The sequence below is a fragment of the Halichoerus grypus genome, chromosome 11, assembly GCF_964656455.1.
Source record: "Halichoerus grypus chromosome 11, mHalGry1.hap1.1, whole genome shotgun sequence".
NCBI classification, from domain to species: Eukaryota; Metazoa; Chordata; class Mammalia; order Carnivora; family Phocidae; genus Halichoerus; species Halichoerus grypus.
In genome coordinates this window covers 80,788,405-80,803,634 of record NC_135722.1, presented here as the reverse complement: position 1 = coordinate 80,803,634, position 15,230 = coordinate 80,788,405, and the positions used below count along the sequence as shown (strand labels likewise).

General features: G+C 35.8%; 1 protein-coding gene across 3 annotated transcripts in view; it reads right to left on the bottom strand.

The window, feature by feature from the left end:
• Positions 1–9,770: 9,770 nt before the first annotated feature.
• Positions 9,771–15,230, bottom strand: part of ARHGAP42 (Rho GTPase activating protein 42) — a 289,588-nt gene continuing 284,128 nt past the window's right edge. For all 3 annotated transcript variants that reach the window (XM_036081768.2, XM_078058735.1, XM_078058736.1), the window contains one exon: positions 9,771–15,188. In XM_036081768.2, the coding sequence (XP_035937661.1) occupies positions 15,100–15,188 (89 nt within the window). In that variant the 3' untranslated portion in view covers positions 9,771–15,099. The remainder of the gene's footprint in view (positions 15,189–15,230) is intronic.

The following is a 15,230-nucleotide window of genomic DNA, read 5'->3' as shown; positions in this document are numbered from 1 at the left end:
CTAATGAAGTCAACTCTTTTAAAACTTCTGAGAGGCATTTGGTTTATTTAAGGTAGTATTTCTCACCTAAACAGAATTTATAGCTATGTATTTGTTTTTAACATATATTAGGGAAAAATGGCTAACACATCTACCACATACTTCATATATATTGCTATGACAAGACTAAAAATAAAAAAACCTAGTCATTGTCCTAGATTTAAGTTGGTTGTCTTAAGTAAATAATATTAAGGTTATAGTTGGGCATAGCAAAAATTATATAGGGGATACATGACACCTGAAATTGGGAAACACTGGTTTAAGGAAAAAAGCATGGAAGTTGGTTTGAAAATATTTAGTGCAAGTCCTAGTTCTACCAAGTACAATCATTAAACCTCTATAAGTCTTAATTGCTATACTTATAATAAAATAAGATGATTATATTTCCTATTTTGCAAAATTTGGAGAATTTTAAAAGTGAATTAATATGAAGTTTAACTTGTAAAATTTAAAACACAATATAAATTTAGGGACTTCTAAATAAAAACTTACGTTCTCTTTCGTAGGCTCAGGCAGGATGAAAATAGGACACCATCCACTCGGAAAAATAAGAATATCAAATTCCTGGAAGGCATCACATTCCTTGGGGACATTATGCATATCTCAGTAGGCAGGGGCTAATCTTCTTGCTTGTCTGCTGTAATGCATTCAGAAAAGTAATAATCACTGCAGCAATAAACATAATATATTCAAAGCCAACTGAGGAGGGGAAAGTTATCTTGGCCAGTTGGGATAATCTTAGTTTCAATTTCATTTTCAGTTCAATATTATTATTGTTATTCCATTGGGATGTGCCTCTCTTGTTTACTCAACCAACACTCTCACACACATGCACACACACACACATGCACTCACCTCTTATGTTGGTCCTACTCCTCTCTTTCCTCAAAGCTCAACTAAAATCACATCATTGGAAACCACAAACTAGGAAATTATACTTAATGTTTTTTTAAAAATTGCTTATTGAACTGAATTTATCTGGAAGCATCTAAATCAAATTGTCCCTCAGAAAGCAAGCGGGAGTCTTAAGGTTTGAATTTAAAGTTAGTTTTGGAAATTAAGAATATTGTGTCTTTTTATACCCACTGTTTATATAAGCTGTTGAAACTATGAAATATCATATTACACATCCTTGAACAAGTTTTTATACTGGTGCTTATACATTTCCCAAAATTGGATTAATGGAATCCAATTACAGGGGTTGTAGCATATGTGTATTTAATTTTTTTTTATCAAATTTTGCTAAATATTTTGGATCAAAATGTTGGAGTAATTCACAGATAATAGTTCTCATTTTCCTGCAACCTCCACAGAACTAGATGTGATCTCCATAGTTTTGCCAGTCATCTGGGTGGAAAATGGTATCTTATTGTCAGTTTAATCTGCATTTTTTAAAAATAATGAGGCTGAACATCTTTGCAAACGTTTATGTGCATCTCCTCTTCTTTAAATTGCCTCATGGGGTCCCTTGATCCTATTTCCATATTATTTTCCCCCAGTTAATTCATAGGAGTGTTTTGCATATTAAGGATATCATCTCTGTCTCTTACAAATATTTTTCCAGTCTAAAAGGCATCTTTCAACTTTATATGTTTTTACTGTATAAAATTTAAGAACTTTGTCATTAAGACTGTCTTTTCCTTTGAGATTTTGTGGTTTCATGCTTTAAGATGGTCTCCCCAACACAAACTCCTGATAGTTCCTCTAATTTTTTTTTTATTTAACTGTTAGGATTTTATAAATTCTTCTATAAATCTATTTTGTATAAAGTGTGAAGGAGGTCTAATTCTGTTTCCTTCCCTTTTGATAGCCAATTATTAAATTAACCTAACTTAATCACTAAATTTTATCATACATTGTTTCTTCATATGCTTGAATATACTTTTGGTTTTTTTTTTTAACTAAATACTTGCTCAATCCAATGCTAATATTGTAGTGTTTTAATTTCTATAACTTAAAATTATATTAATAACTTATAGAATAAATACTGCCCTCATTATTTTCTGTCAAAAATCTCTTGGTATTTTTTTGAACAGATTTTTTTATATGAGCCTCAAATCATTTGTCTATTTCTAAGAAGAAGAATAGAAATAGAATCCTAAGTTCCATTAAAATTAGAATTAATATATGGAATGTTGGCATTTTTAAAGTATTAATTCTTACCATCCTAGAAGATGGGTCTTATGTTAAGTCTTTTCAGAAGATGTTGGATTTCCTCATCATATAGGTCCCTTAACTTTCTTGATTCATGTATTCTTATGCATTTTATTCTTTTTTGCTGTCATAAATGTTATTTCTTCTAATTTCTATTGGTTATTACCAAGACAGGGGAAAAGATCTCTTAATTTCTATGATTACTTTATATTCATACACCTTATCAAATTCTCTTATCAATTCCAACAGATTATTTTGTCTGTTTTGTGGTAGAGTGTCTTGGTTTTCGAAGTACATAATCATATTTTCTGAAAATAAAAAAAAATTTATCTTTTTATCTGCTTTTACGCAAGAAGTATACCAATTATTTCATTTTATCTTACCAAATTTGCAAAAACTTGCCACATGGTGTTGATTAATCATTAAGATAGAAATCTTGTCTGTTTTCTAATTAAATAGAAAAAGACTCCAATATTTTGCTGTTGATCTGTGGTAAACAGTGTTTACAAGTGTGTCAGTTACCACTACATCGCCTTCAGTTCCAAAGACATTATCCCTGCTTTATGGCACTGGGGGTAGACCTCAAAAACATTTCTCCTTCATCCGTTGGTGCAACATTAGGCTTTGTCAATTGAGAGGAAGAGGGACACTAAGCAGATCAGGTAGGGGCAGCCCAGTGGCACTCACCTCTGTGGTCCTTGCTCAGAACTGGAACCCGCCAGCTGGTTTCTCCGCCACACATTGTCAGTTCTCTGGCCCACACTCACTAGCAACTTTCTTTTTTTTTTTTAAGATTTTTTATTTATTTATTTGAGAGAGAGAGAATGAGAGAGAGAGCACATGAGGGGGGGTAGGGTCAGAGGGAGAAGCAGACTCCCTGCCGAGCAGGGAGCCCGATGCAGGACTCCATCCTGGGACTCCAGGATCATGACCTGAGCCGAAGGCAGTCGCTTAACCAACTGAGCCACCCAGGCGCCCTCACTAGCAACTTTCTAACAACCGGTCTGTTGTGTATCCTGTGGTAGCATACCTTTTACAATAAGGTCTGTATCTCACCCTCAAGTGGGCTCTTCTTAGTTCTCAGTTCCTTTGTACTCTCCCTTTGCCTTACAGGTGTAGCTGCTTTCACCATGTACTATCTCTGTATTCCTTAGGGCTTCATGTCAGGCTCTTTAATAGTCACCTTTCACATTAATTATATTAATTTTAACCTGTTCTACCTCCTAGGGGGTGTTCTGTTTTCAGACCGGAAACAGAATGATATACCATGTTTAAGTACTTAAGGAGGACATTGTTACTTACTCCTATTTTAGAGTTATTTTAGCCTTGGCTTCCAAGCAAAAAACAGACAAAACAAACAACGCACCCACCCAGGGAGGGGTCTGCAGCAGGCAAGAAAGGCCGGGCAAAGCCAAGCTCTGCCACTTTTTGCAGCTTCACTCACTCTACAACTCCATGGCTTTGTACTTCACACCACACAACAATTCTTAGGTAGAGCAAAACCTGGCCTGCTCCTGGACTCCTCAAAGGTCACGGGGGAGAGAATGACAGGGCCCTTTTTTGCTCTACAAGTGCCAGAAGAATTCTTTCTGGCACATGGATCTCCTAAGTTCACAAAGCAGAAAAAAAGCTACCTCCTTAGCTGGTCACAACCCAGCCCCAGGAAACAGACTGAATGAAGACTGGAGCCTAAATGTTCCGCAACACTCAGCGGCCCCTCCTCTTTATTTTCCCTTGATACCTGTTGTGGTCTCTATAAGCATTCCCTCACCAAATAGGCACAAATTACTGGGCTGGCCTGTGCTTTTAAGCTTCGTCTATAGAGAATCATTCCTTTCTCAGCCTGATACGGGAAGAGATCAAGCTGGCCCCAAGTTAAACTCCACTCTGGTCTTCCACAGTGGGGACCCTGGGTTCAAACAGACATTCCAGCCACAACTTTTAGCTACTGTGTACGCAGCACTCATTTGTTACCCTTAGTGTTGGGGAGGAGGTAGGTCAAATGTGGAGTGGAAATTTTTGAATCATTGTTATCTATGGCCCCTCTTCCTGGGGGAAAAATGTGCATATCTAGACACAGTACATTTACTATACAACCTAGGGAATTCACACGTCCCACCCCCACCACCTGTGCCTACCCTTGAAACTCAAGTGAAAGCCCCTGGATTTTAAGGGGAGGCATGAAGCCATCCATCTCCAAGCCTTGCTCGTCAGCGCCTGCAGTGCTCCCAGAACGAGGAATAGCTTAGGCCAAGTGAGCCCACATCACCAAATCTACTAACCAGTTCCGGCCACTCACTTTGCCCAGTGCTTTTGGCAGCCTCTTTCAGCCTTGATAACTTTGCTCACTGTCTTTATTGCTGATTCCTTCCTCAGCAACCTACAGACATCTGAGCCCATATGAATCTTCTAAATTACTCATTCAAAATGGTCATGTCATGTCACTTTGACCTATCAAATGAGTCATTTCCTTGTCTGGCCTGTTCATTTTTGTAGTGTTTATGAAACATTGCCTCTCCAGCCCCATTCCTGCAGTGCCGGACACAACATTCAGTTGAACTCATCCCTTCATTCCAGTCTTTCTAAAGGTGAATCTGAGTACACCATTCTCCTCCCTAAACCTCACTGCCTCCTCAGATTGGCCTTCATGCAATCAATCCTGTTTTTTACATTTTTTTTTTTTTACCTCATCCTATGCTTCCACAATGACATCACTGTGCCCGTGCAAGCACTCAGCTTCACAGCTACTTAGAACTAGATCTAATCCATCAGAAACTTCATTCAACTTTAAGTCTTTAGGTCTTCATTCTCTGTGATGTTCTAGCCTTTAGGGTTTACTTAAGATGTTTCTGTGTATAAAACCTCCTCTGATCCTCTCTGCCTTCCTTTCCCCTATAAATTTTGGGGTTATTGTGTGCTCCTTTCACACTTTGTACCTCTATCACACTTACCTTAATTCATGTCTGTCTCCTTCATTGAACTATGAACTCCTTAAGAACAAAGACCATGTCTAATTCTTTTTTGAATGCTGAGCAACTACAACAGTGCATGGCACTATGTTAGTTGAAAGGATGAAGACATAAAAAAAGAATAAATACAGCTTATCCCAGCCGTTCCCTATCACCCACTCTATTCCTCCCCTCTCCCCAACTCCTCTATTTGCCTCTTCCTCCATGCAACGTGGAATCCCAATCTATTACAGGGAGCTCCACTCCTTTCAGCTTCTCACCTCAGCCAAAATTTGGCTGGATGACGACATCATCCACCAAGTTACAATCAATTCACACTTGTCTTTCTCTATATCCAACCTATCTTCTTTTTCATCACTTCTGCCATCTTCTGGGTTCAGAATAGTGCCCTTTCTCTGCACCCCAATACTTACTCTTTTTAGCATTTCATCATATAACATGTTACTGACTTTTACTTACCTGTTACCCAAATAAACCATGGTTCTCTTGAAAGGAAGGATAATATCTAATTTACTCAAGATTTCCAATGACTTGCACAGGTCTTGGTGCTGGAGAATTGCTTTTTGAGACTGGTTCAAATACTCATTGAATTTTTCTATTTTCTCTGTGAAATTTTGACAAACGGTCAGTCACCCAGATGCACTTGAACACTCCCTACAATGGAAAGCTGTTTCTTGAGTTCTCTTTTTAGAATACTTGATGATAAAATTATTTTTAAACCTTAATCTCAATCTTTGTGACTTCTTCCAAGATTCTATCTTTGGCCTTTATAAGACATGAGTCCAGTCTTTTTTTGCCCTGATATTCCCAAAGGCCTCATTCAAAGTTCTGCTAAACCTGTGCTTTTCAAACTGCCCTGTTTATCTAAATTATCTTGCAGTTTTGTTAAAATGCAGATCCTGATTGAGGTTCTGCATTTGTAAACAGCTTTTAAAGTGGTCCAAAGGTCACACTTGGGAGGAGCAACACTCTGATCTAAAACATTTTTCAGAGGATAGGGTTTCTAGTCTCTTCACCAACTTCATCTTTCTTCGGGATAAGCTTGTTTGCCAAAGAACTCTTTCAAGTGTGGTGATACATAAAGCTTATCATACTTCACTTGGTGTACTAAAAAGGTGGTTCATTGTAAAGAGTACTGAGTTTCAAAGAACGACACCTTGTAGCTCTACCACCACCAACTATGTGACATTCGGTCAGAGAAACTAACCTTCCAGTCTGTGTTCTTTCCTAAAAAAAAAAAAAAAAAAAAAAGAGAGAGAGAGAGAGAGAGAGACACCCAGTGGCTGTGTCTAGTAGTATCAGAGGATCACGTAACAGTGTAAGGGAGAACATTTGCTTAGTGGCTGTTGACCATACATTTGGGAGCCATGATTTAACTTCTATCGGTACTGTTTAATGTTTCACTGATTCTTTTGCCATTTACATCAGAAATTTGCAAACTCAACTATAAAACCCCTGGAGTCTTTAATATAGCTATCCAGTAATACCTACTAGGTACAAGGCACTGGGCTAGGTATTTTATACCTATTTTCAGAAATTTTCACACACCAAAAATTAAAAAAAAAAAAAAAAAAGTCTTTCTCCTTTAACAGCCAAGTCTGGTTGAATCTTACTTTTTTGGCTTTTCTGCTCCCTGTGTGCCTATCAGGGAAGATAATTATCAGAGGATATCCTTTTCAGATAAGGTTAGACTTCAGAAAGATCAAAGCATAGGAGAAGCTACCTCCCCACATATTCAAGAAGTTAGTGGTCAGATAACAGCAGAGAGAAGAGTCATGATTCTGCTATAAAGGGGTTGATATGGCCCCAGTCTCCAAATTTGCAGAAATTTAGACTAAGTCATTTCCATACTTGTTCTAAAAAGCCCTAAGTGTTCTAGGGAGATGCCAGATAGGCTGTGGGCCTGGATGAAGGAAGGAAGGCATTCTTTAACACACATGTAAGCACACATTCTAGGTGCTTGGATCATATTTAACATATTGTTTCAAGTCAGATTTATTTGAAGAAATAATTGTTACTTCAAAAATGCTTGAAAGGCTTTTAAACTGTATATTTGCTAAGGCAACTTATGATTCATTCATTCTGTGAAAAATCTTTCTGTAAATAGGTGATTTAGTGAATATTTAAAACCATAATGAGGATTGGGAGATAGGCTGTTATTTTTCTTTCTCTAGCCCAGCCTACCCTGAGAATCTTTTTCAATAGACAGGCTTCCGGCAATTTGGAGGTAGAATGTTTCAGATAACTAATTTCTATCAACAAGCAGAGTCCTGCTGAATGCCATGCTTGACTCATTTACCCTAAACATCCAGAAACAGCATTCACAAGCATTCAATTTTAGTATTTTGGGGATTTGTGTTTCCAAGGGCATCCTACATAAAGAGGTTTCAAATGTTTTCATCTACTTTTTTTTTTTTTTAACAACTTGAACCATTGTATAAAAAACTTGGAAAAGATTTTGCTTCTAAATTTTTGCTGTGTGAAATTTTAACAGTACAACTTCTTTGGCTCAAGAAATTCAACTGTTAAGTATAACATAGCTTATTTTGGGGTTATTTTGTGTTTAATGGTTTAGAAAGTTGAGTTCTTCAACATCATCCTTAAATCATTCAGCTCAATCAACCAAGTTTTTATAGGTCCAGTACTGAGAAGAGCAAATCTGTGTCTAATCCTTAAGAACACATAATATCCGTGTGTGGGGGGATATGTTTACTCCACTGATATATACATATGTATGGTGAACCATACATTCACAGGATGTTAAAGAATGAATTCCACTATTCCTGGGCAAGAAGACACAGACAGAAAACAACCCAAGCCTACAACTGCATTATCTAAATCCTGAAACAGTTTACAATGATTATTCCTTTGCTAGTGAATTTATTCATTTAATGAAAGGGGCGGGCCGTGGTGTATACCAAGCTGATCTCAACTGCCTGACACCCAGCAATGAACTAGTGATATGTCCTGCTCCCAGATCCCAAAATTTAGTGGAGAAAAACGTGAAAGTATTTAAATCTTGAATAAAAGTGACTTAAATTCCAAAAAGGAGATAAGGTGGCTCCAGTTCATGTCACGATCTTGTGGCTGATTTTGTTACTGTTTTCTTTTTTTTTCACTCTTAACTAAATTTTATACTTTATTTGGATATCATGAGTTTTTCCACTGATGTCTTCTTTCCTTTCCAGGATCTAATCCAGGGATTCACAATGCATTCAGCTGTCTGGTCTCCCAGTTCTCCTTTTATCTGTGACAATTTCTTATTTTTCATTACCTTGACAGTCTGGAGAATTACTGATTTAGTATCTATCTTGTAGAATGGCCCCCATCCAGATGTGTCTGGTGTTTGTTTATGATTAGACTGGAGATATGGGTTTGGAGAAAGAAAACCACAGAGTTGACAGGCTTTTCTCATCACATCATATTATGGATTACAAGATAACCACACGGTATCACTGATGATGTTACCTTTTATCACTTGGTTAGGATAGTATCTGACAGGCTTCTCTGTCAAGTTACAATCATTTTCCATACTCTTTTTGGAAATTAGTCACTAAGTCTAACAGCCCATCCTCAACAAGGGAAAAGTTAAACTCTACCACCTAGAGGAAAGAGTAAAATAATTCCAATTATTTGGAATTCTTCTCTAAAGAGTATCTGTCTCTTCCCTATTTTACATGTGTTTATATAAACAAAATTTATTGTCCTTTGTATCAGTATAGATTCATGGATATTTTATAATTTGGGTCATAACCCAATCATCTGATATATTACTTATTTTGTTGTTCAAACCATTCTAGTTTTGGCTATTGGGAGTTAGTTTTTGTTATTTCTAAAATATCAGTTATTATAAGGGAGTCCAGCCTCGGTTGAGTCCTTCCAACCCAACATTCTCAAACAGTGGCTGATCCACGATGATTTCTAATACCTATACGAGGAGTCCTTTCCTGCTTACTCATACTGGAATTTATTCACATTAGTCTTTTTATCTCAACAGTCTTGTGTCATGAATTTATTGCTTCTCTTCTAATACTGAGGAAGGTACAATCCAGTTGAGCAAATCAGGTTGTATGCTCAGTGGACCTATTATTAATCTGTCAGGCTTACGTTTCTGCAAGGTAAGTGTTGCACTCCAACAATCCACTTAGCAGCACAAAATAAATACATGATTCTCTTTTTTTCTGATACAGAAAAACAAAATTTTAGGTAGAAGTCAAATAGTGACCCAAAGGGTCATAAAACTAATAAAAAACTAAGGGTGTAGTTTTCATGCTGATACTTCTTCCATAGCACATTTGTAAACTTTTGCAAACTTATATTTTCGGGTAAGCCTGCATACCTGTTATATTTGATATTTTGTTTGTGGCTCATCTACTTCTCTCTCTGGTAGACACCTGCATCATTAATAGGTACCAACATTAACATTTTCCTGATCTGTCATAATGCCAATTTCTCAGGGAAAGGTCCAACTGTCAGGAAAAGATTATTAATTCTATGATTTTCCACTCAGCCACACTCAAAATGACCATTCACAGTATTTGAAACTTTGTTTTTTTCTCTATATGAATCCAACACAGTGGCTCTTGAAGTACAAAGACTAAATTAAAATGTGCTTACATGGTTTATTTTTTAAGTAATTTAAAATACAGTGTCAACATACATTAAAGATATGTGGCAATTGAAATTAGGAATAACATGAGGTTATTTACATATTTTTGTATATGTGTGTATATATACACAAAGTGAAGACAAATACAGAAACACTACAAACAATTCAATATGATAATTTACTGACAATCATTTTCATCATATTTATTAATCTGTCATGTTAGTGGCTACAAAAAAATTCCTAGTACTGAAATATAATATCTAAATATTCAATTTTAATATAAACTATAGTACTTCAAATTTTAACAGTATATAAATAGGATTCTGAATTTTTTAAAAAATGTCATCTTCCCTGCCAAACTCCCTATTTAGTTGTAAAGGTTTCAGATCTTCCTGAAGTCACAGCCCTCAATGTGATGATATCTGATTTTAAGCATAAATCATGTGCAGGCAGTGTTCTCTGTAAAAAGGTAAATGAAGATGCAAAGCCATATATAAAACTTCTAACATGCTGCCATAGAGAAAACAATGCACACTTTTAATCTAAGAGACTGAATGGATTTAAGGCAAAGTCAGGCTACTCTCAATCCTGGGAGGGTAAAGCCCAAAGGAAACACTGCTGAGAGATGGCAGATGGTACAAAGGGGAGAAAGTGGTCATAATTAGGTGGTGTCAGCACCTTTGGCCCCCACCCCCCCATCACTTAAATTCCTAATATAGCCCTATAATGAACATCTTGGATGATGGATATTTATGTTTGTAGTAACTATAAATGACTCCTGCCTTTTGGGACTCCTCAGTAAACACACAGACTCCATTTCTCCCCATAGCACCAAGAGTCGTTCTACCTCTCAACCTGGCATCTCTCTTGAGGGCCAGGGAGGGAAGTGATGACCTACTGGCTTCCCTAACTAATACAACAGCTTCTGAACACTGTTCTAGGATATTCAGATCGGTTTTCTGCCAATGGCTCACTGCGAGTGCTGTCAACATTCTTATTTGAAATTCCTGATTTAAAACAGTGGATGCAGCTGCCATAAAAAATGAAAAATCTTATTTATTATTGATCTGATCCTTTAAAAGCACATGCCACTTATAAGCCAGAGTTCATCTAAGATTGCACATTTGAAGCAGGGAGATTTTGGTGACAACTAATGGATACAGTGAATGTATCAACTAAGACCAGTTGATAAATACCTGGTAAAAGTCTGTAGGTCAACAGGAGACAGGCGGGACACAGACTATTCAAAAAGGTTAACTTCATTTGTAAAAATGGTTTTGATTTTTGAAGGTAACCAAAAAAGATAGGAACCAAAAGTAAATAGCAATTTTTACCATAATGGGAAACCTTTAGTCAAGTGCAAAATAACTTCTGGACAATAGTAAATTCTCTTGTTTTTTTCTTTACCAGGAGATATGATTTGGGGTCCTACTCAGTGATGTTACTAGATCATACATAGTAACGGTTGCAAGTTACCAAGGTACTGTAAAAACAAAGAACAAAATCTGACTGTAAATGGTCTTACTGACTTGTAAGTCAATAAGTCAATAAAATATAATTCAAATTGGAGCTCTAAATGCTAATTAAAGCATCCTGAATACATAATTAAGGGGCATACTACAGGTACCGTTGTTTGAAAGAAGGCTCTGAAGGACTCTCCTACACCAGCATCCATAGGAATGACATCCTTCTCATATCAGAAATATCAGAAATAAACACAGACCTGAACAACGAGGCTGGGAGTAATAAGGTGAATGAGGTTATCACCACAGGATTACGGTGCTAAACTTTTTTTCCTTACAACCTAATGGACTTTTTTTTTTTTTTCAACCTGGTGTTTTTTTAAAAGGCGTGCTGCAATATGTAAAACCAATTATCATAGAGTAAGCATAAAAGCTATTGTGTATCTTTATTTTCCCTACTTGGGAACTTGGATAGTTTGAGATTATAAAGTACGTTTTTTTTCCTCCACCATCCCTGAAAGAGCTAGCCAAGAAGCCACTGTTGAGAAACTTGGTTGCCCTCACTCACATTACAAAGCACAGAGAGCCAAGACAACTACCAAAACCACTCAAATCAAACAAGAAGAAATGGCACTTCCTCATACTTCATGGACTTCACAGGAATACAAAGATTATTTTACTTTTCAGACATTTACACAAAGAAAAGCCTTTAGTTAACTGACTAGTTTCTATAAACTTGGTAGAGTTATGGCATAACAAAAGAGTCACTTTTTAAATACATAAATGTTTTGTACTTGATATTTTCACATTGTACACAAGATGATTAACTTAGACTTATCAATCTCTCCCTCACACTGATTATACTGTAAGAGGTGTTTAGGGTGTCCACACTGTGCATTCTGAAGGTGTGCATGTGGCAATTCTAACGTATCTTCATATTGTCCCCGAAAAGCTAAAGTTTCATCATTAAATGTGGTTACAACTTTTAATGTGATCCTGTTTCAATGACTGCCATCACCTTCTTGTGTAATTAATACTTCACGTAATTTAGAGCACGTGTCTTGATTTTCTCAATGCTCATAAACACCTCATCTGTAGGAAACTTATTTCTAAGGAAAAGCAGCATTAGTCTGTCTGCAGTATATGGCCATGACTGACTTACACATATAATCAATATGAAGGAAAAAGGACCATACCCATAAGTCTATAATGTTAAAACTGCAAAAAGAAGTACAATTTGAAAAAGCACTTGTATGTCTATTTCAAAAAAGGGACCATAGTAAGTAATGCCACAATAAATGCCTCAGTATGAGAAAGGAAAGCTGGGCTTCACATTCATGTCTTATACAACAAAACCTTTAATTCCTTACTGATCATCAGCGGAATTAGCTCTCAGACAACTCAGAGGAAGGAACACTCTGGTCTGTGTTAAAATAAAATGAAGGCTGAGATTTCTCTATGCAGCAGCAAGTGAAGTAGAATTCTGAATCTTTCTTTGGAGTCAAGTTGGTCTTTGAAAGAAAATCAATTTGCCATTAAGAGGTTCTAATCTAGTAGGATGCCAGATGATGGCAAGGGTGTTTAAACTGAGAGTGTCATATAACTAAGGGACTGGTACATTGGAAAAACTACCTTCTGTTCCAGCAGAGGGTAGTCAGGGTGTTAGCAATGTTATTATTACTAGTAAGGGCCACCAAGGATCTAGAGACCAAAAAGCTCTAGCAACACCTGATTATAAGTATACAAAGATCAATAGCAGGAGGTAAAAAATAAACATTTATCAGATTTTTTCATTATATTACTAATTTTTACAACATTAAATATTTTTCATTCCTTTATTTCAATGCACTGATACTTATTTCTGGTTGTGACTTTGCCTACAGTTATTCTTTTTAAGTTCTAATCTAGTATTCCATTTTTAATTTTAAAAGCATAAATGCTCCAAGACATAGTTGTGTGTATATGTGTGCACACATAATTTAACCTGTTAACTCTAGAAACATTCATTTAAAGTAGAAGAAATTGAGACTACAGATTATATTATCACATAAAAAGAGTTCTATGCAGTCAATACCTGAGTGTGTCTGTACAGTGGAGAACTCCGAAGTAACAAGTAAAATATCATGGCCCAGTGGACCAGTCCTGTGGGGGGCAATGGTGAGCAACTGGCTTTTTGGAATCTTGAGAAAAAAGGCTCTTTGCCACATGCAGGTATTTATAGAAATAACATTTTAGAATAATTGAAATAGAAATAACAGAAATAATGGCTGATGCATGACTAGATGTTGGTGATACATTTAAATTGGTAGTAAATAACTATTTCTATGTTTTATAAATTCAGTGAATTCTTAATAAAGGCTGTAAACTGAAAAGCATAAAAGAAAATCATGTACAGATTTTATTCCTGCTAAAGATGACTAAGCAATTTTAAATTCTGTGGCTCAAAATAATTTAAGAATCCTGTATCTTTATGTTTGGTTTCTATTGCAATTAAGTGTAGAATTTAAAATGCATAGCTTTTCTACTAGTGTCTTTAAAAAACATCTTATTCATTTGTACAAGAATTTCTCAAAAGCCAAAATTAAAATTAGATAACAATAATATATGTTGACACTTTACAGTGTCACAAGTACAATTCAGGCTGCATGCCTTAAAACTGCACTTTTTATACTGTTTTCCTATTACTGTAGTTATATTTTGTGATGCCACTAGGAGATGATATATGCATATGACTTATCATGTTGATGTAGTAAAATTACATGTTATGTGTTGTTATTTATATGTTAATATAGTACAATTTCATAAAATCCCCAAATTATAAAGATAGCTTTATACATCCTCTTAACCAGGCGTCAGCAAACCAAGACCCATGAGTCAAATCTGGCTTGCCACCAGTTCTGTATGGCTCATCAGCTAAAATACTTCTATTCTTAAATGGATTTTAAGAAGTTAAAGAAGGATGACATGCCAGGACATGTGAGAATTTTGACTTTCAAATTTCAGGGTCCATAAATAAAGTTGTACTGGTACTAAGTAAGCCATGTTCATTTGCTTATTCATGGTCTATGGGTGCTTTCTGCTACAATGGCAGGGTTGGGTATTATGGTGAAGACCTTCACGGTCTGCAAAACTCCCAAATATCTACTATCAGGCCTTGACAGAAATAGTTTGCTAATCCCTGCTATGCCCATAGAAGGCATCTGGAATGCTGAATGGAGTGTTTATATTGAAATCAGTGTATGACTTAATTTGATTTCATTTATAGACATCATATACATTATTCCTTTTGAATATCATCTACTTGGTAAACAAATAAAAATAAACTTATGTTAAAAAAAAAAACTTATTCCTTGAAATGTTTAGGACCAGCAAAACAATCATATATAAAAGAAGTAAATTCTTAAGAAAAAAAACAAATGAACAATTTAAATTACATTTTTAAGTAATGATTTCAAGGTTCCTCAGAGAATGCCAGACAGTAAAGGACATATCTAAAAATCCTTATAGCAAATTTCTAGTTTCCAAATTTCTGGGATACAGTACTTAACACAGTATTTGAGATTCTACAATTGTTATGGAAGAGACAATGTGTAGAGTTACTTATCAGAAAAAACAGGGGAAGAAAGATTTTAAAATAAGAAACCAGTCAAGAAGTAAAAAATAAAAAGAATGGCATGGCAAGCAATTTAAGCATTTTTTTTTCTTTTCCATTTATAGGGAGCTACATAGTCTGCTGGTGTAGAAACTTAACAGAAATTTACTTTTCATTTAGTGGGCTGATTCCCATATCTGTGTCAGATAAAATCATAGCACTTATTATTGTTACCATGGATACCATGAAGATACTGCCATCCACTAAACAGTATTAGAAGAAGACAACATAGTTTTCTGGAACTAGTCCTGTTTTGCCTTCATAAGTTGCTTTCAACCATCCTGGTTCCACTGATGGGTACACTGACAAAAAATAAAAAAAAAAAACAAATGTCATTCAGTCAA